We start from the raw sequence: 24,743 nt of genomic DNA, 5'->3' as shown, positions 1-24,743 counted from the left end.
TCTCTCTCTGCCCCTCCCCCCTCATGCTGTCTCTGTTTCTCAAAAATAAATAAACATTAAAAAATTAAAAAAGAAACATTGGGGTGCATGTGCTCCTCCGAATCAGCATTTTTGTATCCTTTGGATAGATACCTAATAGTGAAATTGCTTGGTTTTAGGGTAGTTCTATGTTTAACTTTTTGAAGAACCTCCATACTTTTTTCCAGAGTGACTACACCACTGTGCATTCCCACTAACAGATGTTGGCAAGGATGCAGAGAAAGGGGAATGCTAATGCATTTATTTTAAGAGCACTATGTAGAGGCGCCTGAGTGGCTCAGTCGGTTAAGCCTCTGATTCTCGATTTCGGCTCAGGTCATGATGTGACAGTTCATGAGTTCGAGCCCCGCGTCAGTCTCTGCACTGACAGTGTGAAGCCTGCTTGGGATTCTCTTCTCCCTCTCTCTCCTTCAGCCCCTGCTGAGACCCTGCTCATGCTCTCTCTGTCTCTGTCTCTCAAGATAAATAAATAAAAACATTAAAAAAAAACACCAAACCTCTGTTTTGAGGACTTTGGTGGAAAGGGACCAATTTCTAGCACTAACAAGTCTTTCATTTGGTGTACGTAACAAAATGGGAAGAACTTCACAATCTTCAGTTTGACGGTGAAGGAATTAGGTGAAGATAAGACCTACAGGCAACAGTGTATACATGTTCAGACGCACATGTACGCATGCACAGCTCATTGCAGTCACATCCAAACAAGGTAGTGATATACACCAGTTGTTGTCTATAGCTCCCATGCTCTCATGCTAAAGTAGGTTATTTGTTATTTGGGTTTTGCTTGTTTGTGTTTTAGGTTTAGGTGGTGGCTTTCCTCCTAATGGCTCAGGGCAGTGCACGTACAACTTTTTCTCTTCCTTAAAGATTTTATTTTTACATAATCTCTACACCCAGCATAGGGCTCAAACTCACAACCCCGAGATCAAGAGCCACACACTCCACTGACCAAGCCGGCCAGGCCCCCCAGAGGTTTTTTGTTTTTGTTTTTTAAAGTAATCTCTACACCCACCATGGGGCCAAACTGACAACCCCAAGATCAAGAGTCACATGCTCCACTGACAGAGCCAGCCAGGAGCCCCCATACAACTTTAAATATGGCACAGCCAATGGAAGTACCAACGGGGAAGGAAATATACGAGACAGACTACAGAGCCAAAAGGAAGGGGGCACAGGAAGAAAAAAGTAAACAGTGGATCGTGGACATAATATTCAAAGGCATTGATTCAAGTCCTAAAGTCATTGGATCGGAAGTTTGTTTAGGCATAGGGCAGACTAAAATATCATGCCAAGGTCAAGGCCCGGTGGCTCTTCGTAGCGGCCCCTGTCATGATGGTTTGGGGATTAGAAACTTTAGCATCGTCTTCTGCATCCCAGCTCTTTTCTTTCTGTGGCTAGTTCTTCCTTTGGCCCCTGCCCCACAGGAAGCTCTGCTTACTGGCAAGAGGAGAGAATGTTTGCCTAGCCCCACAGTTCTTGGTCCCCCGCAGACATTTTTGGATTTAATTTTTGCTTTAGTTTTCCTGGAAGTGGAAACATACGCTCAGTTCTTTCTGATTTCGGGAACTGCTATGTTAGTTAGCCTGAGTGCATGTCCTAGAATGAAGGTAATGAAGCACCCTCCTGCTTGCTAGCACGGCGGTTTGCATCTCCTACCTCGCTTCAGGTAAGTCCAGATTATTCGTGGAGAGGCTTTGAAGGAAAACTGGATCATGTAGAGGAGGACTTGATTTGGTAGAGCATGAAGTATTTATGGCAGCTGAAGACTTTTTAAAATCCCAGTAAGGTAAGACATCAGATAAGTTTGGAGTGTACCTCCGTGTAATAATCCCTCTGAGAGCTTAGATTGGCATATTTTTCATCATAGCTTTATCTCAAAAGTAGTGTTTAGTGACAGGTATTTTTCAGGACCTACTCTATGGCAATACGTGACACTTATCCCTTAAGATTATGGTGTCGCATATAGTCGCTCTGCCTTCAGAATTGAATGAGAAAAACCCAGCTTATCCCACAGATGGACAGCTTAACATGGTGTACCACGTCTGGGATCCGGGATGGGCTGCACCTGACTACTCTCATGTCTGAAGTACCAGGACATATTTTCATGGCTCAGTATTGATGTCCGTAACCACCTGTTAGAGACCCACGGCTTATTACTATAAACAGATTGTGTCCTATTAGTACTTAGGCCAGCCCTTCCTGTGCTCAATTGGATCAGTTCATTATACAGAGAACGTTTGGGGCCCTTCAGGGCCAGTCTCAGGATACCCATATCCTCAACAAATAAATACCACCTCCCAATTGCCCTTCAAAATGTGATTCTGATGGTGGGCAAGGCCAGCCTCATCTTATGATCATGGCTCAGAGCACCAGAGCTCTTATAGCCCAGAAAGCTTAGGAGATGTGTCCATGAAGGACTATAGCTGCCTTTAAGAAATTACTCATTTAACATACCAGAGTTTCTACACCCTAAATATTGTTTCCTCCTTCAAAGCAAGTGCATTGGTAGGTCACAGACTGATTATATGGATGCCGCCAGTCCTCAAAACCTTTTTCTACATCTTCTTTGGGAAAAGCCTTGAGGGCATATGGCCAGCCTTTGGGGCCTGTCAGTTGCTGGTTCTCAGCCAGCTGATCTTCAGTGGTGCAGGCTGAGGATTATGGTAAAAAGACCCCGAGAGGTTAGCAAACAGGAGTCAGGTGACAGGTGCATCTTGGGAAGAGTGCAGTCTTTAGAATGATGCAGATGGAGATTTTCATCTCCGTTCAGACACTGCGTGCTTTGGGCAGGTCATTGGACATCAAATTCTGTTACCTGATTTGTCAGATGGGGATGATACTTACTCTACAGCATCGTTGTGGAGATGTGTTCTAGCACACAGGCCCTGAATACACGATAGCTGTTGCTGATGTTACCACGTCATTATAGTTTGGCCGAGCAGGCCAGATAAATAAGTGTCCAGAGCAAGGGTGAAGAAGTGTAGGCCGCTCCTCCTGTAGAGGTAAACTGGATTTGGAGGAAAATATCTACAAGTCTTTTGGAACCAAACGGTTTGAATGGGGTAGCTGATCGAGCCTGTTCATACCATGCGGGGTCCCTTTGGAACAAGAAGGTGAAATAACGGGGCTGTTCGTTTCTTGTGGCACTGTGATCGGCCTCAAATGGGCTTTCCAAAGAGGAGTTCCAGAAATGTTTCAAGTAATGTCACAGTCCACTGACGGACACGACACGGTTCGGGGTGTATACATAGTGGTAGATGTTTAGGAATTTGGAATCTGTCATTACTTTATGTTCACCTCCCAGAGAACATGTAAGGTAGGTGGAAAATTGATTGAAACAAGGCTGCTGGGCAGGATGAGCCCCCTGACCTGTTCCTGAGAAGGCAGTTGGGCAATCTCCTTTAACAATTCCAGTGTCGGGGCGCCTGGGTGGCTCAGTCGGTTAAGTGTCCGACTTCGGCTCAGGTCATGATCTCGCGGTCTGTGGGTTCGAGCCCTGCATCCGGCTCCGTGCTGACAGTTCAGAGCCCGGAGCCCGCTTCAGATTCTGTGTCTCCCACTCTCTGCACCCCTCCCCTGCATACACACTGTCTTTCTCTCTCTAAAAAATAAACATTAAAAAAAAATTTTTTAAACACAATTCCTGTGTCACTGCATCAGAATGCTTCTGACCTTGGGGTGCGTTGGCCCAGTAGGTTAAGCATCCAGCTCTTGATTTCGGCCCAGGTCATGATCTCACGGTGTGTGAGTTCGAGCCCACGTTGGGCTCACGTGCTGACAGCTCAGAGCCTGCTTGGGAATCTGTCTCTCCCTCTCTCTCTCTCTGCCCCTGCCCTGCTCATGCTCTCTCTCTCAAAATAAACTTAAAAAGAATAAAGCTTCTGACCTCCACAAACACCTGAAACACACCCAAAACGTTTTCACCCAATTACTCTGACCCAGGAGAGCTACTGCTGGTAGTCAGTCACTAAGTATCAAAGAAAACAGACTCTTGAGACTTGCTTGTGTGAGGGACAGGGAAAGATCTGTCAGGGAAGCCTTGATTGGGAGCCTCCCACCAGTGGGCCTGCCCTTCGCCCACTCCGACTCCCTTGTTGTAAATGTCGTGGTGGTAGTGATTTTTTTTAATGTTTATTTATTTTTGAGAGAGAGAGAGAGCGTGAGCAGTGAAGGGGCAGAGAGAGAGAGACACTGGGCTCTGAGCTGTCAGCACCGAGCGCGATGCGGGGCTCGAACCCACGAACGGTGAGATCATGACCTGAGCTGAAGTCGGACGCTTAACCGACTGAGCCAGCCAGGCGCCCCATGGTGGTAGTGATTCTTCTCCCCTGCGGGGCACAGGAAGTGTCGGGCAGGTGCCACTTCTTTACTGCCTGTGGCCCCAGTTCTTCCCCCAGGGTACGAGCTCTTGGCGGCTCCTTTAAAAGAAACTCAGCTCTCCAGGTTTTGTCCTTTCCTCCTCTGCTTAAGCAAAGGCAAAAATATCGTTGGAGTTTTCGATGACTTTCACCGATAGACATATAGCCAAACAGTTGGGGGTTAACAAAAAGTACACGGAGGCAAATCTCAACATGACATGGCAATCATAAGACACAGCGGAGTCGTGTTTCAGCCCATACCTTTGCGATCAGCGAGCCACGGTTTGAATTTCTGGTCTAGTATGCACTAGCTTTTTCTCTTCCCTGAGCCCCTGTTTCCCCATCTGTGCAATGCAAGTGATGATTTCTACCTTAATAGACTGCTGAGAGAATTCAGAGAGATTGTGAAATGCAGAGCATAGTGCCTGGAACACAGTAGGCCCTCAAGAAATGGTAGCCACGGGGCACCTGGGTGGCTCAGTCGGCTGAGTGTCTGACTTCATTTCGGCTGAGGTCATGATCTCACGGTTCGTGGGTTCGAGCCCCGCCTCTGGGGCTCTATGATGACAGCACAGGACTTGTTTGGGATTCTCTCTCTCCCTCTCTCTCTGCGCCCTCCCCCACTTGTGCTCTCGTTCTCTCTCAAAATAAATAAACTCAAAAAAGTGGTAAACTAGTATCGCTGTTGTTCAATAAAAGAGGCCTGTGAAGAGGCCCTCACAGTTCTTCCCCAGAAGGTAGATGCAGCCAAGCCTCATTTCAGCTCTGTTCAATGACCCATTTCTTAATTCTTCAGGAAGACAGCTTCACCCACTCCCTCTTATTTTTACTTTATTTCCTCTCCTTCCTGCAAAAGCAAACAAACAAAACACTCCATCTTTGGTCCCAGTTGGTGCACGTTTGGTTGCAGCACCTTGGTCCTAGTTGGTGGGCATGTGAGTCCACTGGGGAGCAAGCGAAAGTCACTGCAGCTAAGCATAGGTACTGGGCTGGCCTTCCACCCTTCATACTGCATTTTATAGCAAAGGTGGTTTAAAGAGCTTCTCCTAGGATTTCTTAATTGTAATTCACACAGGGAATCGTCCTCGATGACTCACACTAGAAAGCAGGATGGGTCTAGCTCCAGGTCAAGTCGAGTTGCCCAAGGCTCTAATGTCCTTTTTGTCACCCTTGGCTTAACCTTTTTGGAAAAGGAGAGAGATCATTAAAATCAGTTGTGATTTCCCAATTTCTCAAGCCAATGAATTTTATTCTTTTACGTGAGCGTGGCTTTGATCCTTGGGCTGGTCGCCCTTATGATGAAGTTTCATTTCCCTGTGAAGGAAACCTTTTAATTTGTAGCTCCTGTGTCATGTGGAGCTTTCTACTCTTTGCCCTCTCATATTTTAGTGACCTCCATGCCAGATGATCTTAAAAAGCACCCAAACCATGAACCCTTGCCTAGTTTGAGCCGCTCATTTGCTCATTTCATCCCTCTTCTTGCTTCCGGGCACAGCTTCAGGCCCGAACCAGGATGAATCTCTGTTCCAACAGGAGCCAGACTAACCTGTCCTCACCTGAGGTTGGGGCACATCAGCTTTGGATTGGAGGGACATGTAGCATGTGGTGCTACACAACAACTCAGGCTGAAAACTTTATCTCCAAATACGATTAGGGAGGATTAGGACAGGGGCCATTCCAGAAGGGGCCAGAAAAAGGGCTGTTGGACTGACTTACCCCTACCTATCTTTAATTTTCTTTTAATGCTTATTTATTTTTGAGAGAGAGAGACAGACAGACAAGAGTACAAGCAGGGGAGGGGGAGAGAGAGGGGGGGGAGACACAGAACCCAAAGCAGACTCCAGGCTCCGAGCTGTCAGCATGGAGCCCGACGTGGGGCTCGAACTCACGAACTGTGAGATCATGACCCGAGCTGAAGTCGGACGCTCAACAGACTGAGCCACCCAGGCGCCCCTACCCCTACCTATCTTTAACTCAATGGCATGTCTTCTGAAGAGCCCAAATCCTCCTGCCCCATGTTCTAGTCTGGGTTATGGACCCCTCAGCACCTAGGTGTTCCTCTAGCATATCCCCAGTTCCCCTGTATTAGGAGCTTTCACATGTGTCTTTTTCTGCTAGCTCCGTCTTCTGCCTGAATATTCTCATTGGCTAGCTGTACGTGGCGTAGAGTAACGTCTCCATCCACAATGAATTCGGTGGATGAACTGACAAACGTACTTGTGGCTAAACAAACGTGAGGACCAGATCTAGCTTCCCCGTGGTATCACTGTGTGCCTTTGGACAGGTTGCTTCAACTCTCTGTGTTCTGTTTTCTTCTCCTGTGAAATGGTGACATTAATTCCTCCTCTTTATTACCTAAGTGTTGCCGCAAGCCTCCAATGACAAAATGCATTTGAAATATCTTTGAAAATTATAAAGTGCCCTGCATTGACTAGGTATTAATGTAGAAAAGTAGATCAGATATGGAGGGAAGTTCTGCCCTGAATAAATGGAACTGTGTGCTGGCTAATTAACAACTACTGGGTGAGCTCTCTTTATAAACGCTTTAGCAGCTTCCTGAGTATTTCTCTCTATGCATCTTTCCAGAGATACTATTTTTGATTTTTTTCTTTAAGAAAATCCACCTATTCCCCACAAATTCTATTTTTATTTTTAAAAATTTTTCATGTTTGTTTACTTTTGAGAGAGAGAGAGAGAGACAGATTATAAGCGGGGAAGGGACAGAGAGAGGGAGACACAGAATCCAAAGCAGGCTCTGAGCTGTCAGCACAGAGCCCGACGCGGGGCTCGAACTCACAAACTGTGAGATCATGACCTGTGGCGAAGTCGGAAGCTTAAGACTGAGCCACCGGGGCGCCCCCCACAAATTCTATTTGTAAACAAGTCCATCCATGGTGCTAAATAAACCGGTTGGCCCTGGATAAGGCAATACTTTGAGGGATTGGTAGCATCAGTTTAAATTAATGAAAAGTCCGAGTGACAGACCATTTTAAAATAAATGTAGTTTTATTACTTTCAAACACATGTAATAACAGCACTGGGAACAGAGCTTGGAGAAAGACAGCCTGCATCAGAGAATCAACAGATAAGAACCAGTGGTAATGAGGCCATTCTGGGTGAATGTCCTGCTAAAGACCATCACCCTCAAGTTGGCTAACGTTCCCCTGGTGAAATCCATTTACTTAAGAAACACTTTTTCCCTCACTTCATAGACCTTGAGGAAAGTCCCATTGAAAATCACTATACAGGGCACCTGGGTGGCTCAGTCGGTCGGGCGTCTGACTTCAACTCAGGTCATGATCTTGCTGTTCGTGAATTCGAGCTCCGTGTTGGGCTCTGTGCCGACCGCTCGGAGCCTGGAGCCTGCTTCGGATTCTGTGTCTCCCTCTCTCTCTCTGTCCCTTCCCCGCTTATACTCTCTCTCTCTCTCTCTCTCTCTCAGAAATAAAATAAACATTAAAATTTTTTTTAAAAAAATCACCACACATTATAGGCGCCTGGGTGGCTCAGTCGGTTAGGCGTCCAACTCTCGACTTTGGCTCAGGTCATGATCTCGTGGCTTGTGGGTTCGAGGCCCTGGCCGGGCTCTGCGCTGACTGTGCGGAGCCTGCCTGGGATTCCGTCTCTCCTCTCTCTGCCCCTCCCCTGCTCACCTGCATACGTGTGCGTGTGTGCGCTCACTCTCAAAATAAATACATACACTTTCAAATATCACTACACGTGGCTTCTGGATAACCCAGCTTTTCCAAATGCCTGTGGATGGCGGCTGGTCTGACCATAACAAGTAGTAATCCCGAGTAGCAAACACCATGTGGCCCCGGTAGGGATCGACTTGACCCAGTTTGCCTGAGAACGTCCCCTGTTGGGCACGGGAGGTTCTGAGTCGTCAGTCTCAGGCAGAGCAAGACGGTTGGTCACCCGCTGTCAGCTATGCCTCTAACAGCCACCAAATCTGGAAGAGAGGCGCAGTTGTAGGGAGCTTCCGTCGGAGGGCCAGAGGCGGGCTGGGAGCGTTGCCGCTCACCAAGTCTGCTGGTGTCTCTGCCCGCACTTTTGACCTTTTCTCACCATTTCCTCCCTGAGACATTTCGATCACATCTCTCTTCCCTCACCTCCAACTCGTTTCACTGATGGGGTTAAGTAACTAACCCAAAGCCACAGCACTAGGGGGTTGGGATCCAAAACTCAGGTAGTCTGTGCCCTTCTACCCACTACACTGGCCTGCCCAGCAAACGCCTGGCTTCTCTCCTTCATGGGACCAAAGCTCTCCTTCCTTCTTTCTGCTTTTGATGGAAATCCTGATGTACACTTGCTTTTCTGTCCAGTCCAGCAGACCCGGAGTGGGTGTCGCGTCCAGCTTTTCCCTGGCTTGTGCTGCTAAATCCTGTCCTTTCCTTGGGCTCTCCCCGGGGCTGAGCCAGCCAACATAGCAATGCGTTTCCTGCCTTTCCTACCCGGCTTCTCTGCTCTCAGAGCCACTCAAGGCTATAGAGTGACATCCCCTGGGAGAAAGGGGATGACCATCTGAGGTTAGCCCTCCATTCAATCTCCTCTACACACACAGCTCCTGTAGTAAAGCCGTTGCCTGTGTATCCCCTATGCAGCTTTGGAGCCCACGTAAGAAGAAGCCCTCTCAGCCCTGTTCTGGAAGTCCAGCCTGGGTCCTAGGTTGCAACCTTGGGCGAGTCACTGCCCTTCACCTTTTTCTTTCATTTATAAAATGAAGGGGCTGGACAGAACGGCCTCAAAAGCTCCTTCTAGCCCTAGCAGGCTATGAGATCCCATGGCAAGGATATTGGATGGGGAGGGAGTCTGAAAGGAGGAGGAATACCGTAACGCCGCCACCACGATGGCTGGGAATTTCCAGTTGCTTCCCTGACGGTTCCCAAACAGACCAAAGCGAAAGTGCATCAAAAGGAGCCCCAGGGTATAATTGTTGTCCTTAGGACAGCAGTGAACTCTTCATTTGACTCCTCCAGGCATCTCTGGGGCGGCAGGGGTGCGGGTGGGTGGGCTGAGATGTTGTTGGAGTGGCCCTTCGTTTCCGATATTGGAGAGTTCGGGGTGAAATTCCTATAATTAAACCTGAAAGAACACATCTCCCCCCCAGAGCACCACATAACCCCAGTGGGGCTTCTGAGCAAAAGAAATGAAATTCAGGGTCTGTTGCTGCAAATAATATTTGGCAGAAGCACCCAGAATTGAAATGAGACGCGCTCTAAGCACAGGGCTGTATCAGTGAAGGGAGAGCTACATGTGGAGAAGCGCCCGGGGCCGCAGGGCAGGTAAGAGCCAAGGAATACAGAGCGGCTGAGAACACCAGCGTGGGCGAGGCGGTCTTCGCTCTCTCCGAGACCCTTCCGGGCTAGAGAGCGAGCCTGAGTCCTGACCTAGTTGTCCCCGCGTGCACTGCTGCGAGCTTTTATTAAGTATTTATGTAGCACTTTTATATCTGACCGAGTGCTTTACAATCACTTTTATTTGGCTTAGTAAAGTTTTCCTGGAATGCCATCCACTTTACGGTCAGGAGAGTCACCTCGTGTTTGCTCGGCACCTCAACGCGCTCGGCCTCACACAACGGGCCACTTGTTCCGGTGGGAGAGCAGGTGCAAAGAGTCAAGGAGCTGAGGGCACCTGCAGCCGCGGGGGCGGTCGGAGTGGGGCGTGCCTGACACCTCAGTTCACCTTTCCTTTCCTCCGTGGTTGTTTGGTTTTATTTTATCGCCGGCAACCGGGGAGCGGCAGTGCCTGGCTCGGGGTGGCCGAGCACAGCTGTTCCGCTGGCCGGACGCGGGCAGACGGCAGGCTCCTTCCCCTGTGCCAAGTGGCCGAGCGGCTGGCTCTGTTCTGGTTGCCGTGCCCGTGCCCAGCAGGCACACCTGCAGGCCGTGGTCCCTCCTGCTACCTCGTGGCTCGGACCGCAGGCCGGATTCCAGGGCTCTGGGAATGCTTGGAGGGGAAGAAGACGGCAGAAGCAGCCATTCCACTCTGCAGACGAGACTTTCCAGTGTTCTTGGGCAAGTCTGACACCGAGTCACCTTATTCTTGTGGGCTCCCGCTCCCTCTCCCTCCCGGCGGCCCCAGCAGCACCCCGTGCCCGTGCCCCGCAGGTCATGTTGCGGGATGGTGATGTTGTAGCTGGGCAGGAAGAAGTACACCTGTACATCCGCTGTCACAGGTTGGCTGGGGGCTCCAACACGGTCGCTCGTTGAAGACTTCATTTCGTGAGGACCGGGTTTGCCAAAGCCAGAGGCAGGATTGGGTCCACCAAGCCCAGATTGGAAACAGTGGGCCAGAACACTGGAAAATTCGGGAAGTCCAGCCACCAGGGGTCTGTGGCTGAGCACGGGGCTATGTTGGTGCTTAGTAGGGGAGTGTTGAGTGGATAGTTACGGATTCTGTTTCTGATGGAACACAGGAAATCCTTTCTCTGACCCCCAAAACTGGGAACCTAGGAACTTCACCACCAGATGTGAAACTTGCTTCTTTCTTCTTCTTCTTCTTCTTTTTTTTTTTTTTTAAGTAATCGCTACGCCCAATATGGGGCTCAAGCTCATGACCCTGAGATAAAGAGTCTCATGCTCTACTGACTGAGCCAGCCAGATGCCCCTGAAACTCTTTCAAAGTTATTGCCTTGGATATAGCAAGTTGAACAGGTGTATCAGAAGATGTGTTTTTCTAGCAGTAGAATCGCACAGACTCAGAAGTGGGCTGAAGTTTACACTGTTAGAAGAGGGTTTGTGATGTGCATTGACGTGGCCAGCAGGTGTATATGATGGATGGGCCCGGGTGGGTGCCCACTGGTTGGCCCGAGGGGATGGGACAGAGGCTGGAAGGGGTGGCGCTTGGGCTCTGGGAACCCAGCTGTCTGGCTGGCCCAGGCGAGAAGTGACCCCACCACCTGAATAATGATACTCACTGGGGCACAGGGAAGGAGCCCTGCCTTTCTCCACGTAGGCATTGGTTTCCAAAGTGGTGCCACCTGGTGGATGGGACACGGCAGCCGGTTTTCCTGGCAGGGCCCAGACATAAGTCCAGTGTAAGTCAGGTTCTCAGTCAATGACTGCAGATTTGGGGCAGGGGGAGGCCCCAGAGGGGACCAAGCTGACAAGAGCTGGGGAGAGTAGGTTAGAGTCTCCCCACCATACAGGCTGAGCTTTGGGTGAGGCCTTCGGTGTCCGTTGAGTTCAACAGACATTTACTGACTGCCTACTGTATGCCCGGCACTGGGTAAAGCGGAGGGCCGAGCCACAGATGAATCCAAACAAGGAAACCAGGATGGAGTTTAGGTTTGCATGGCCCGGGGACATCCATCTAGCTGGCAAGAGGAAGTCCTGCCTGAACGTCTGGGGTTCACTCCAGACACCAGCAAGGCTGGCTTTGAGGAGCAAGACTAATTCCAGAGCCAGTCAGCCGAGTGATAACCTTCCTGCCTCTGTTACCACTGGCTCAGGGGCTGGTAGGCCTAGCGTGCTCAGTGAGGATTATTCTGAGGCCTGGACCCGACTGCGGCTAAGACAAGAGGAGCTGACGGCGAAACGGTGGCAGGAACGTCGAGCTTTCCTTTCAAGTACTTCGGCAGTACCTATTCACAGGGAAACAGTGTGTCCTTCCCTCATGATCTCTGGTGGCTCATTAAATAAGGTTCGGCGGGACATCCAAAGCAACATTCAGGAGGCTCTCCGCTGTGTGACTCCGTATGCTTGAAAGGCAACACAAGGGAAAAAAGAAGTCCCCGTTTTCCCTCACTCAGACTCGCCTGCCTCTCAAACTGGTCAGTGAAGTGTGACTGTAGGTCGACTTCGAGGGTCCTTTTCTTCATTTTGCAGATCACCGCATTAAAGAATGGATGTTTGTTGCGGGCCCTGCGGGGACCTGAGACAGACAATGCAGTGTTCTGAAGAGAGAGATTTGAAGAGCGTGTGGGTGTTTTCAAGAGCCGTCTAATTCATTACTTGTGACACTTCTGCAAAGTGGGAGCAGATGATTTTTGTATCACAGAGAGGAGAGATGTGAAATGTGGGGGGACGAGTGAGCGGAACGGGCTTCTGACATCCCAAGTTGGTCGCTGGTGAAACCTGGCTGTCTGCCCCGGGGCCTCAGTAAAATGATTTGTTCTTTAATGGGTGACAGTTGATTTTGAACCATTCGAAGTCCCGTCTGGGAAGTCTCCCTCCTCCCCCCGGAGTCCCCTTCCCCCGGAAGTTTTGTGTGAGGACATCTCTGCTGAAGGGTCCCCTTTAGCCAGGGCCACACGCTCTGCCCCAGCCACACACACATCACTGCGCAATCATAACACGAAAGAAAGCTCTAGTGCTTTCGGCCTTGCCCATTCTTCCCTCATCCTAAACCGCTGGTACCCCTGCATGGACTCATGCTTTAGTGGGGGCATACTTAACACAATGGAGACTCTTCCATTATACTAAGTCTCTGCAGCGCAGGCCTGGATGGATCTGAAGCTTTGCCCTGACTATTCATTGCAAGGTTTATTCATCCTGTCTCAGGAAGTCCTCTACAAATAACATTTATTGAACACCTCCTGCACATCGGGCGCTGCGTTCAGTGCTTTCACGTGATAACAACCCTCATCCAGACATGCTGGCCACCGTTGGAAGCACATTGCCTATGTTATCCTAATTTACTGGCATTCGGGATATCAGGTAGTCCTCTAGACAATGCAGGTGGCATCATCCCCATTTTACGGATGAGGAAACTCGAAGCCCAGCAGGGTTTCATCGTTTGTCAAAAGGCGCACGGTTAAGTGGTGGAACCAGCTTTTGAACCTATGTCTTGACCACAAAGCCGGTGCTCTTTCCGCCGCCGCGTGTCCCAACCCTTCTGAAGCGCATTTTGTACTTGCAGTCTTCATAAGCTCTCAGATGTCGTTGAGGTATGTGACCCGTGGTCTGACTCCTGCTCGGCTCTTCTATTTGGGGGAGAGTTACAGCCCCATTTAAGTCCCACCAGCACCGATGCCAATAATAGCTTGAACGGCTACTGCTTGGTCCCTCTGGGCCCTAGTTTGCCCATGTGTAAGAGGAGGGCGTGGGACTAAATGATTTCAAGGGCTCTTTCCAACTCTGATATTCATTCCCACGAGTTAAAATCTAACTTAAAAAAAGAACTAACTTAAAAACAGGTAAAGATCATTTCCTTTTGGCTTAATTCCAGTGGGACAAGAAAACATCTGGTTTTCTGGGCTAGCTCTCTGGTCTAGAGGGACTTGATAAATGAGTTCGGGGTGATTGAATAATAAATCCCCACTGCACACAGTGTTCTGTTACATCCCTACCCCCCAGTTACTGAGCTTCTGAGTTATATATCGCTTTCTGGTTTTGTAAGAGTTAAACTGGGCCCAGGTCCTCTCCTCCTTGATATGTCCTCCCTCAAGGACACCCCCCAGAGAACCCTTCAGCGGTGCCGCTGGTCCTGGCCTCTCATCCTGACTGGTCAGGTGGTTGGGCTCACGGCCCAGAAGGCAGTTGTCACCGGTGTCCCTGCACACCAGGCCCTGCCTATCCTGGAGTCTTTCTCACAAGAATCACTTAGGCCTCCTTTCTTACTTTTCTCTCTCCTCACCTCGAGGTTCATCTGCAGAGTTTGCTTCTTTAGACAAACGTTCAGATGATCCCATCTCCCCCATTTTCTCTCTACCTTCCCTTCTCTGCAGGGGGGCTGCTCCCCACAGCCAGACTCTTCTCCCTGGGGCGGGTGATTCTCAACTTCTCACGCTTTCCTCACCATCTGGAAAATATTCTTCACTTCTATAGGTTTAAATGACTTCTTGATTATATTCCAAGACCAATCTTGTAGTCCCTCCTCACAGGGAGGTTTGAAACTAGGTTAAAAAAACAAAACAAAATAGATTCTAATACAGTTCTTCCCTTCTATAGCTAATGCCCACTCAATGAGATATAGATTGTTCACATCTCTCTGGTTTCTTCTCTAGCTTTTGCTTCCTTTCTGTTGAAATGTATTTGTAATTAATCGCTGAAAGGCTATTGTTTGAGGACAGAGGTACTTCGTGGAGTATGGTGGATACATGTTTCTGGCACTCTCCTGCTTGAAATTTGCTCTCCAGTGGTACTGCTGTGCCTACAAATACAGAAAATATTTTCTTTTAAATACGTGCATAAATAAATAAGAAGCAAACTGTTGCTAGCTCTATTAAATGCATTTACAAAACTCAGCTATTCTTACCTTTGCTTTATTTTTCTGTTCATTTATGTGAATTAAGACTGCGTGTTGGATAGAAAGAAGAACATTTTCTTAGGCCTCTTAATACGATGCTCTAGTTTGTTTTGAAAGCTATTTATACTCTTTCAATTATCCCATTTTTCCACAGTGATTATTGTGGCTGGAGTACTTTGCAGAGAAACGAGCTGATAAATCAGGGGCTGCATGCAATACCGCAATCTTTCCATAAGATGGCGCTCTGAGAATGTGAGCTCTATAACTTACTCCTAGATGTCTATATAATCTGGCAGCAAATTAAGCTTTTGTAAAATCACATATTTTGGGCGGGGGAGAGAGTCAGTCCTTCTAAGACTTGCTCTGAAACACTTGCCACCATTCTAATGCCTAGGGGAAGAAGGAAAGTGAATTTTCTAGCAGCCTCCCTGTCTTATATCCGTGCTAGCCATGTTTGAAATTAGCAATGTGCATTTCAGGAACCTTTCAAAGAATGGAATTTCTTCTAAAGCGAGGATTGTGATACTAACAACTTGTGCTTGTTAGAAAAGCCCCTCTCTGGGTCTCAGTGTCTTCACCTGCCAATGAGTGGATCGGACAAGATGATCTGTTAAGAGTGCTTCCATTTGCAGTGTTTTCTACATTTGAATTCATTGATTTCTTTCTACTACACCCTTGCTGCCTCAGCCAGCACAGAAATGGGAAGAAAAGATCGCCCATTTTACGCTTGTTTGACTCTATTCCTCTTCTACAAGTGCTCTCTTTGCTTCAACTGTCCCAAGACAAGCATGCCCAGATGTCCTGTTTTAATTAGGTTCCTTTTCTCTTGATGGCTTTTGCACCGGTCTCCCCCCTCCTCCCCCATCCCTGACCAATCTGCCTGAACAGAAGCATGTCCCCCTTTTCACTTCACGAATAGGGTTTTCTTGGCATTATGGCATTCACTTTTGTGCTAAGCAGATACCCAAGTGGAGGAGAGAAGGCAAAGGCACCACGTGTAATGCTTAAAGGTGACGCTTCTCAGATCGCATGGAGCATGTCCAGTTAAGAAAACTTTAGATTCCGGGGATAGGAACCTCCTCTCCCTGTTCATTTTTTCTTCTCTGCTGGCCGGTATTCACTGCCAGAGCCACGTCAAAGCTTAGGAAGGAAGCAGTATTCCTGAGAGAGGACAATTAATCTAATTACAGATGAGTGTCACTAAGTAGCTAACTCATCGTTACAATCCTCCATGGCCCGCAGCGTCCCCGTTCCCGACACTCTGGGCCGTCTGTGGGTGAGGATCCGCGCTTCAATGGCTTGTCCTCATTCAGAGCCTCTCAGGAACCACGTATGCCCGTGGCACAGAGGGAGAGGACGGAAATGAAGTGCTGCATTAATTAACTAATTAATTAATGCCAAACTATGGAGACACCCGTAACCGAGTCCCTCTGGGCTTGAAGCCCAGAGCATGCGTGTTACATAACATTCCCCAGGGCACATCACGTATGTCACATCTCTGTAGCCAAGGTGCCGAAGGCGGGGAGTCATTGAACACAACATTCTCTTGCATTTGTTTTCCTGTTTTCCTCAGAGGTTTCAAATCACCTTTGGTGCTTGTCTCGTGGTATGGTGCTGGTGGATGTTTTGCTTCTCTGACCTCAACACCGTATCTCCCAAGGACGCGTATATTTCGCCGAATAGCGACACTGTTGGGTCTGTGTTTAGCGGAAGAAACTCCATACACGGGGCTTCTCCCCGAGGGTTTTCGAGGGCAAGCTCGGGGGTCTGCGGAGTAGGTGACGAGAGCTGCCGTCGCGTGCCCCGTGGTGAGCCTTGAGGAGCCTCGCGGGTAGCCCGTGAATTGTGTCACACAGTGGAGCTGTGTGACGAGGAAATGGCACATGTCTAGTCAGCGTGGACCATCTCTAAGGGAGCAGTAGCGGCACAGTGGTTAGGAACAGAGGCAGTTGGGGCACGTGGGCGGCTCAGTCGGTTAAGCGTCTGACTCTCGATTTTGGCTCAGGTCATGATCTCACCGTTCACGGGATCGTGCCCCACGCCGGGCTCTGCGCTGACCGTGTGGGGCCTGCTTGGGATTGCGTCTCTCTGCCCCTCCCCCTGCTCGTGCTCGTGCGCATTCTCTCTCTCTCTCTCTCTCTCTCTCAAAATAAATAATCTTAAAAAGAAAAAAGAACAGAGGTAGCTAGGACTGCCTTCCAGTGGAGCATGTGACTGTCAGCCTCGGGGTTGTGATTTCAAGCCCCGTGTTGGGCGTAGAGATTACGTAAAAAACTAAGATCTTAAAGGTCACAGAGGCAGCTAAAGGTTGCAAACTCCAGCTTTCTTGGGCAGGTGACTTCACTGCTCCGCACCTCAGTTTCCTCATCTGTAAAACAGGGCTGATAATAATAGTGTCTGTCTTGGGGCACCTGGGTGGCTCAGTCGGTTAAGCACGCGCCTCCTGGTTTCAGCTTCAGTCACGATCTCACAGTTCATGGGATTGAGCCTCAGGTTGGGCTCTGTGCTGAGAGCACAGAGCCTGCTGGGGATTCTCTCTCTCTCTCTCTCTCTCTCTCTCTCTCTCTCTGCCCCCCCCACCCCGCTTACACATGCGTGTGTACACGCTCTCTCTCTCTCTTTCTCTCTCAAAATAAATAAGCATTTTTTAAAAACTCCAAGGAAAATAATAGTGTCTGTCTCATTGGGTTGTTCAGAGGAGTCAGTGAGATAGTACACGTTTTCTTTTTTCTTAGCGCTGTGAACCGTATCTGGCACAGAAAGCGTTCGGTTCTGACCGCTATTGTTATTGTAAGTACCACGAGGTGCTTTGGGTAGTACGAAAGAGAACTAACCAAGCCTCTGCCCTCGAAGACCTCACAGACTTTATGGGCTGGCGAATGGAATGCACATAAGAACGGGAGCAAGTAGGATGCTCCTCACGATCCAGTTACACACAAGGGCCGCGGGTCAGGATGAATCAGAGTGGTTCACGGAGGCCCTCGGTTCCTTTCAGGAAAGGTCTTTTTAGGCCCCTGCGGGGAAGGTGAGCAAGACCTTGAACAACTTTTCTGCTTCCTTTTGAGAGAAGGTACTCATAATAATGTACATCCATATTCACAGCCTCACTGATCTACTGTCCTTTTGAAATAAGCCGGTTGGAGTTAGCTCGTTGAAGAGGAGAAAACACACAGGCGGTGTTTAACCTAACAAAGCAGAGTTCGTGACCTGATGATAAGCATCTGAGGTTTGAAGGTGTTCTGGGGTGACATCGTGCATGTTGCATTCTGTAAATATCTGTTCTGACATCAGAAGTCACCTTTAGGCTGGGCTGCTAGTCGTGGCCGACATAACTCTTTACGAAAATTAACTCCTGGGCCGCCTGGGTGGCTCAGTCAGTTAAGTTTCCATCTTCGGCTCAGGTCATAATTTCCCAGTTTGCGGGTTCGAGCCCCGTGTTGGGCTCTATGCTGACAGCCCAGAGCCTGGAGTCTGCTTTGGATTCTGTGTCTCCCTCTCTCTGTTTCCTCCCCCGCTCCTGCTCTGTCTCTCTCTCTCTCTCTCAAAAATAAATAAACATTAAGAAATTTTAATAAAAAAAGAACATTACTAGATAAAATTTCAATCATTAAAAATTAAATTTTTATAAAGATTTAAAAAGTAAAAGATATGGAAGAACGTAAAAGAAAAAATTCACAGTTCCCCAATATCGCCCCTTGCTCACCAGAGGTAAGTGCTATTACCGTTTCTGAAAAATGTTCTGTATTTGAACACGCATAAGGCATAGGCGAGTGATGCATACGCATGACCATTTTTACCCCAAATGGGATCACACTGTACGTTCGTGACCACTGCTTGTATCTGTGACAGCGTATCTTGGATTTGGTTCCGTGTCACCGCCTATAGATCGACTATGTTCTTTTAACGTCTGCGTAATATTCCATTACAACACTCATTGCTTTTAAGATTCCATTCCATAATTTGTCTGGCTAAGGAGAACAGGGGAGAGAGGACAAGGACCCCGAGGTTTAAAACAATCCCACGAAATTTAAGCCGCTATGAGAATCCGTCGGATCGGTACTTTTGGTTACTGCTTTGCAGAATACATAAAATAAAGGCAAGTTTTAGGTCTAAGCCACAGGCCAGCTCTTCCTAACACTTCTGTAACCAGAAACCATGCTTAATTTACTAAAGTCCTCTGAGGATTTAAATAGCACATGGATAGAGCGGAACAGTGGATGCTATTTCGACTTTCAAAAAGTTTGGCAAGCTTTTCAACCCAAAGCTGTTTTTACGAAATTGAGTCACCAAGGGATTGGAGAGCAGTGTTTTGTCCTGGCTCCTGATCCGTGGCTTGGAGATAAGAAACAAAGAAACAAACAAACAAAAATAGAGTGAAAGGGACGCTTGTCTGAATGGCAGAAAAGAATACTGGAGGGCTACAAGGGATCAGCTCCGGGACTAATTTGATTTCATATTTATAGATGATTTGGAAGAGGAAGTATAGGACAAAATTGCTACGTTGGCAGATGTCTTTACGCTATTCCAATGAGGATCGTAAACTTCAGGAAGACCTTTGTTTTGTAGGAGCAGGCATGAAAGTGGCCGGCAAGCTTCGATATGAATAAACCCACAGAAATGTCTCTGGGGATGCATTCCTGAAGTTCATTTCCGAAGATTTATAATAGCCCTACCTCTTTATCTGTGAATAGGGTCTCTGCTTCAGGTGTCAGTAGGTGCAAAGAAAGGGACAGTGAAGTTGCTGGTATCATCAGGAGGGAGATGGTATTTAAACAGCATTATGTGGACGTAAAAGAGGAGACTAGTGAGCTGATTGCCACAAGATATATAAATAAAGAATGCTGCTTTGCGTTTCTCTAGCATAGCCCCCAAAGGCAATTGGTATTCGATGGCCAGTGATTTGTCTATTCACTAACGTTCAAAGTGAAATAAGCCGAATAGGTTAGGCTATCATTTCAGAAGAAATGCAGTCAAATGTTCTCTTCAACTTTACCACAAAATATTTTCCTGGCGGGCTCAGGTGGTAGAGCGCACGACTCTTGATCTTGGGGTTGTGAGTTCGAGCCCCACGTTTGGCGTAGAGGTTACTTAAAAAAAGTATTTTCCTTTTCAGAGGGCAACTTTTCATTATGAAAGTCAGAACTAGATGTCCTGACCTCCTCTGCCCCCACACATGTTTTCCAAAGCATGTCTTTCATACTGGCAGATACATTGTATCATGGAAGGGAACACCTAACAGAACCAGATCTGTGTCTTCAGAAGTTGTGGAATTTTCGGTAATAAATGATAAAGATGTCTGCCCCACCCACCTCGCGGTGTGGTTGAGAAACTCAAGCCAGCTGGATGATAAGAAACTGCCTTGTAAAGTGCTATACAGTAATACGGTAATATTACTTATTGCATGTTGTAATTTGGGATTAGAAATAGGAGGTGATTAAAGTCTAGGAAATTATCCTTTATAGGTATTCATGCAAATGTGCAAAGACTGGTATACAAGGATCTTCTTTGCATTGTTGTTTATATTAGCACATTATTAGAAGTGACTCATTTGTTCATCAGGGATTGGATAAATAAATTATGACATAGCCACACAGAAGAATGACAACAAGACATGTGTGTTGTGACATGGAACTATGTCCAAGATATACATTAAGTGATAAAAAGCTGCGACTCAGCATGACTAGTATGCTTCCGATTTGGGTTAAAATTATGTGTTACTAGAAGTGTGTAGAAACCCCTAGAAGAATACATATGAAACTGTTAGCCAGGCTTCTCTCTGGAAGGATAGGATGGTGGGGAACTTTTACTTTATGCTTTGTTTATTCCTGTACTGTTTGAATCGTTTACGATGAACATTATTATTTTTGTAATTTAAAACGTGATGAAGGGGCACCTGGGTGGCTTAGTCGGTTAAGTGTCCAACTTCGGCTCAGGTCACGGTCTCACAGTTTGTGAGTTCGAGCCCCGTGTCGGGCTCTGTACTGACAGCACAGAGCCTGGAGCCTGGAGCCCGCTTTGGATTCTGCGTCTCCCTCTCTCTCTGCCCCTCCCCTGCTTGTGCTGTCTCTCTCAAAAATAAATAAACGTTAAGAAAAACCCAGCATACAATAAAATGGGATTAAGGGGCACATGGGTGGCTCAGTTGGTTAAGTGTCCAACTTCGGCTCAGGTCATGATCTCATGGTTCATGAGTTCGAGCCCCACATCGGGCTCTGTGCTGACAGCACAGAGCCTGGAGCCTGGAGCCCGGAGCCCGCTTCGGATTCTGTGTCTCTCTCTCTGCCCCTTCCCCACTCGCGCTTTGTCTCTCTTCCTCTCTCAAAAATAAATCAACATTAAAAAAATTTAATAAAATGAAACGTGAATAAAAGAAACATGAATTTGCCCTCACCCTGACTATTCTGTTATAATTGGGCGGGGGGGGGGGGTGCGTAGAAGGTGAGGGGCGAATTTATGTTGCGCATGACTTGGGAATGCCTCCTGAAAAGAAACCCGGGGTCCAAAGCCCGCAGGAAATGGTGAGAGGAGGAAGTGGAGGAGACCGAAGAGGTAAAGAACAGGCAAGCGCCTTTCTTTTTCCACTAAGTGGAAAGCACACTCAGAGTTAAGGTCCCTTCTGCGTGCCCCCCTAACCGAGGCCCAGGACCTCCCTTAACGTGGCTCTCATCTCTCTGAGCTGCCTTTGGCCCTTGCTCTTCTGGACACCACCCTAGATCCAGAATACAATAAGGGCGGAGACTTTGTGTTGGTCATTGTTGTATCCCCACCTCCTAGCAAAAAAAAGAATGTTGAATCAATGTTTGTTGGCTGCTGAGTGAATGTTCTCCATTGCAAATAGACTGTATCTTGAGCGGTTTACTTTTGCACCATGGGGTCATCCCATGGTTTAAAAGGCTGAACAGAGCTTGTGGTCAGCTTGACCACTGGTGCCACGTATAGTTAGCTTTTATTTGGCTCGGGACTCTCCTGTGACAAAGCTTTTCTCTACTTTCCCCTTTCCAGATATAGCCAGAAGGCAGCGAGGAATGGCATGAAAAATCAGTTCAACCTCCACGAGCTGAAAATGAAGGGCCCCGAGCCAGTGGTCAGTCAAATCATTGACAAACTGAAGCACATTAACCAGGTAAGTGATACATTGGACAAAAATGGAAATGGGAAAAAATGAGGGCGGGACTGCGTTGCTGCATTTTCGTCAAAGATTCTTTCTGTTAACAAGGACTTCTGACCCTTGTTTTTCACCCCGTTTTTATTTTGTTTTATTTTATTTTATTAAGTTTATGTATTTAGTTTTGGTAAGCTCTGTGCCCAGTGTGGGGCTCGAACCCATGACCCTGAGACCAAGAGTCGCACGCTCTTCTGATTGAGCCAGCCAGGCGCCCCTTCGCTCCACTTTTAAATTATGAAGGTAATTTTGTAATATTAGAGAAAACTCGGAAAATGGAGGGGAAAATATTTCTCACAATCCCACTACTCTATCCTGTTTTCATTTTTACCTGTTCTTTTCTAATATTTGTTCAGAAAACCACAGTCACACAGACTTTTTACATAATCGGAGCTGCGCAAGTGATTTATAGTTCTTAAAATTAGCCCTATATTGGAAGCACTTTTTCTTGTTGTGACAAATCTTCATATTAATCATTTTTTTGTGGCTGCTTAAGATTTCTTTAAGTATTCATCATATTTAATTAGCTTGCTTTTGCTGGACATTGAGATTGCTTCAAATTTTTTACCGTCATAAATAAAGCTACCTCTTCACGCCTGGTGCTTTCTTCCTATCTTAGATCATTTTCTTAAAATATTGGAATTACCAGGTTAAAGGATGTGAGCATTGTAGTACATGTTTCCAAATTGCTTTCCAATGGGGAGATATCAGCTTTCACCGCCACTAGGAAGATACTAGAAGACCAGCTTCACTGCACCCTTGCCAACTTCTGACTCACTGCCATGCACAGAGACACCCACAGATTCCCTTGACCTGTACACAGAGTTTTTCCTCTCATGAGGCGTTTAGTAACTAAGACACAAATAGAAGTTAGTTGTACCATCTGCTTGTGATTGCTTTGTGGCCACAATAAAAAAAAAATGCCACCCAAAGTGCCACCGTTTACCAGAGTGACAGTGTTCCTGCTCCGTGATCCATGGGTGGGAGGGCCCTGGCACCCACTGACTTCTATTTGTAGCTTAGGAAGAACTTTAATGCGACTAAAATCCTATGCAAGAACAGAGGTTTCTGTACGAAGACATTGGCATGGTTTTGTTTTTTAATACGAAGGTTAGCAATGACATTTTTGTGGTTCTTAGAAAATGTTAGGAAGGGCTTTCTAACAGTGGTATATTTCACTGCAAATGGCTTTGTGAAAATATTTACAACACACTTGGGTGGGACTCCTCCAGTGCCCAATAATGTGCTCTGTACCCAGTGAGCACTTAATAAATAGTCGTCAGCGCTGCTAAGCATGTGACAATGACAGTATTGGCCTAAAAGATCCTTCTTTCTGTGACATCACAACCTCGCTACGTTCTACGAAGCCTGGTGAAAGATAGTAGGATTCTTTCCAAACGCATCTCTGAGGGGGTCGGAGCACAATGTAGACCACTTCTGGCTGGACATCGAGGGCATGATGTGCTTTACCTGGGGACAATAGCAGTATTTGTCCTCTGAATGATTTCCAAATGATCTCTGACCAGCTGTATCTGGGTGGCTCCACTCAACTGGTGAGGTCCCAACACTGGTGATGCCAAACTCTCAGGCGCTGTCACTGTGCCCCTAATCCTAAAAGAATACTATCAGTAGATCTCTTCGGTCAACGAACCTTAAGGGACACCTGCTATGTGCTCAGCCAAGTGCTAGGGGCTTTGGGATTCACAAGAAGTCTAGTCCTCTGTATTCACAGCTTCCTTGGTGGGGAAGCCCAAGCACAGAAAGTGCTTAAAAGTAAGAGGCAGCCTGTGATGAGGAGCCAGAAGAGGGTTTTTGTGCTTCGGTTCTGGCTGGTTTGTGTAGGCCTGAGGTGGGCCAGGCTAGGGGAAGAAGGAACGCACGGGGGGCAAGTGCCAAGAGCTGCCATAAACAATGAGTGCGTAGAGACAAGAGAGGGAGCAGCAGTCCCAGGAAAGATCAAGGGCCCGAGCATGGACCTCCACCGTGGTTAAAGGGAATGCTGTGTCAGACATGGGCTCCTATGTGATCCAGTGGTCACTAAAAATACTTACAGCCTTTCGGCAAAGACTTTGCACGTTTGATATTAATCCTATGGGAGACCGTGTGGGGTAGTGGGAAGAGCATGGGCTTTGGATCCAGATGGATCTGAATTTGGCTGTGGATCTTACTAGGTGTATAACCTGGGGCAAGTCATTCGACCCGAGCTTTAGTCTTCTCATCCGTACTATAGAAAGATATCAAAACCTCTCTTAGAAGGTTATCGTGAGGATTCGAAATTTTATCTGCCCCCCCCCTCCCCGTTGTAGAAAACTTGACTAAATGACACGTGTAATGTATTTTATATATTCTATATATTTTTCATATATACACAAATGTATATAATTGCATGTGCATGACAGATAATATGTGGCAGTTAAGACTATTATAATTCAGGATTTCCTCTGCAGGCAGGACTTGAGTTTGAAGGGGAGCTGTATGCCAGTACTTTTTGCCCGTCTAATCTGCTCCCCCAATTTGTGTGGTTGTCGATCCCTTTGATGTGTCTCTTCCTCCTCCGTACTGTTTCCTTCTTTGCCTTTCCTCTGACTTCCAGCCACAAGAGCTGAAACCACTTCATAGGTAGGGAGGTGTATATCGTGAGAGTCGAAAAGTCACCTTTATAGTTTCTTTCTCCCACCTCTGCAGTAAATGCGTATGTGAACGTTTTTGGTTCCCTTACAAATACCATTGAGCAACCAATTAATTCTCATTGATAGACCAGTTTTACCTGTTTCAGTAGAGCTGTTAAAATTGGTTGGGCTCCAAACACCCACACTGAGTTCTTCTTCTCATCCGTCTTGCTTTACATGGCAAAACACATTTGTTTTCAGACCTTCGATAAAATTTGTATTTTGGCTGTGATTCAATCTGAAAGTGAGACATTTTAGGAAAGTGGAGGAAGAATGTTAGGATGGCAGTAATGACGGCGAAGAAGATGATGATGATGTGTCAAA

The 24,743-nt window shown here is 47.3% G+C and overlaps 1 protein-coding gene across 2 annotated transcripts in view; it reads left to right on the top strand.

Annotated features, from left to right (window-relative positions):
* GPC3 (glypican 3) overlaps positions 1–24,743 on the top strand; it is a 419,619-nt gene that overhangs the window by 298,752 nt on the left and 96,124 nt on the right. For both annotated transcript variants that reach the window (XM_027054341.2, XM_027054340.2), the window contains exon 6: positions 21,591–21,711. In XM_027054341.2, the coding sequence (XP_026910142.1) occupies positions 21,591–21,711 (121 nt within the window). The remainder of the gene's footprint in view (positions 1–21,590; positions 21,712–24,743) is intronic.

Source organism: Acinonyx jubatus, chromosome X (assembly GCF_027475565.1).
Source record: "Acinonyx jubatus isolate Ajub_Pintada_27869175 chromosome X, VMU_Ajub_asm_v1.0, whole genome shotgun sequence".
NCBI lineage: Eukaryota > Metazoa > Chordata > Mammalia > Carnivora > Felidae > Acinonyx > Acinonyx jubatus.
Note: the sequence above shows the minus strand (reverse complement) of the source record. Positions and strands in the feature narration are given on the sequence as shown.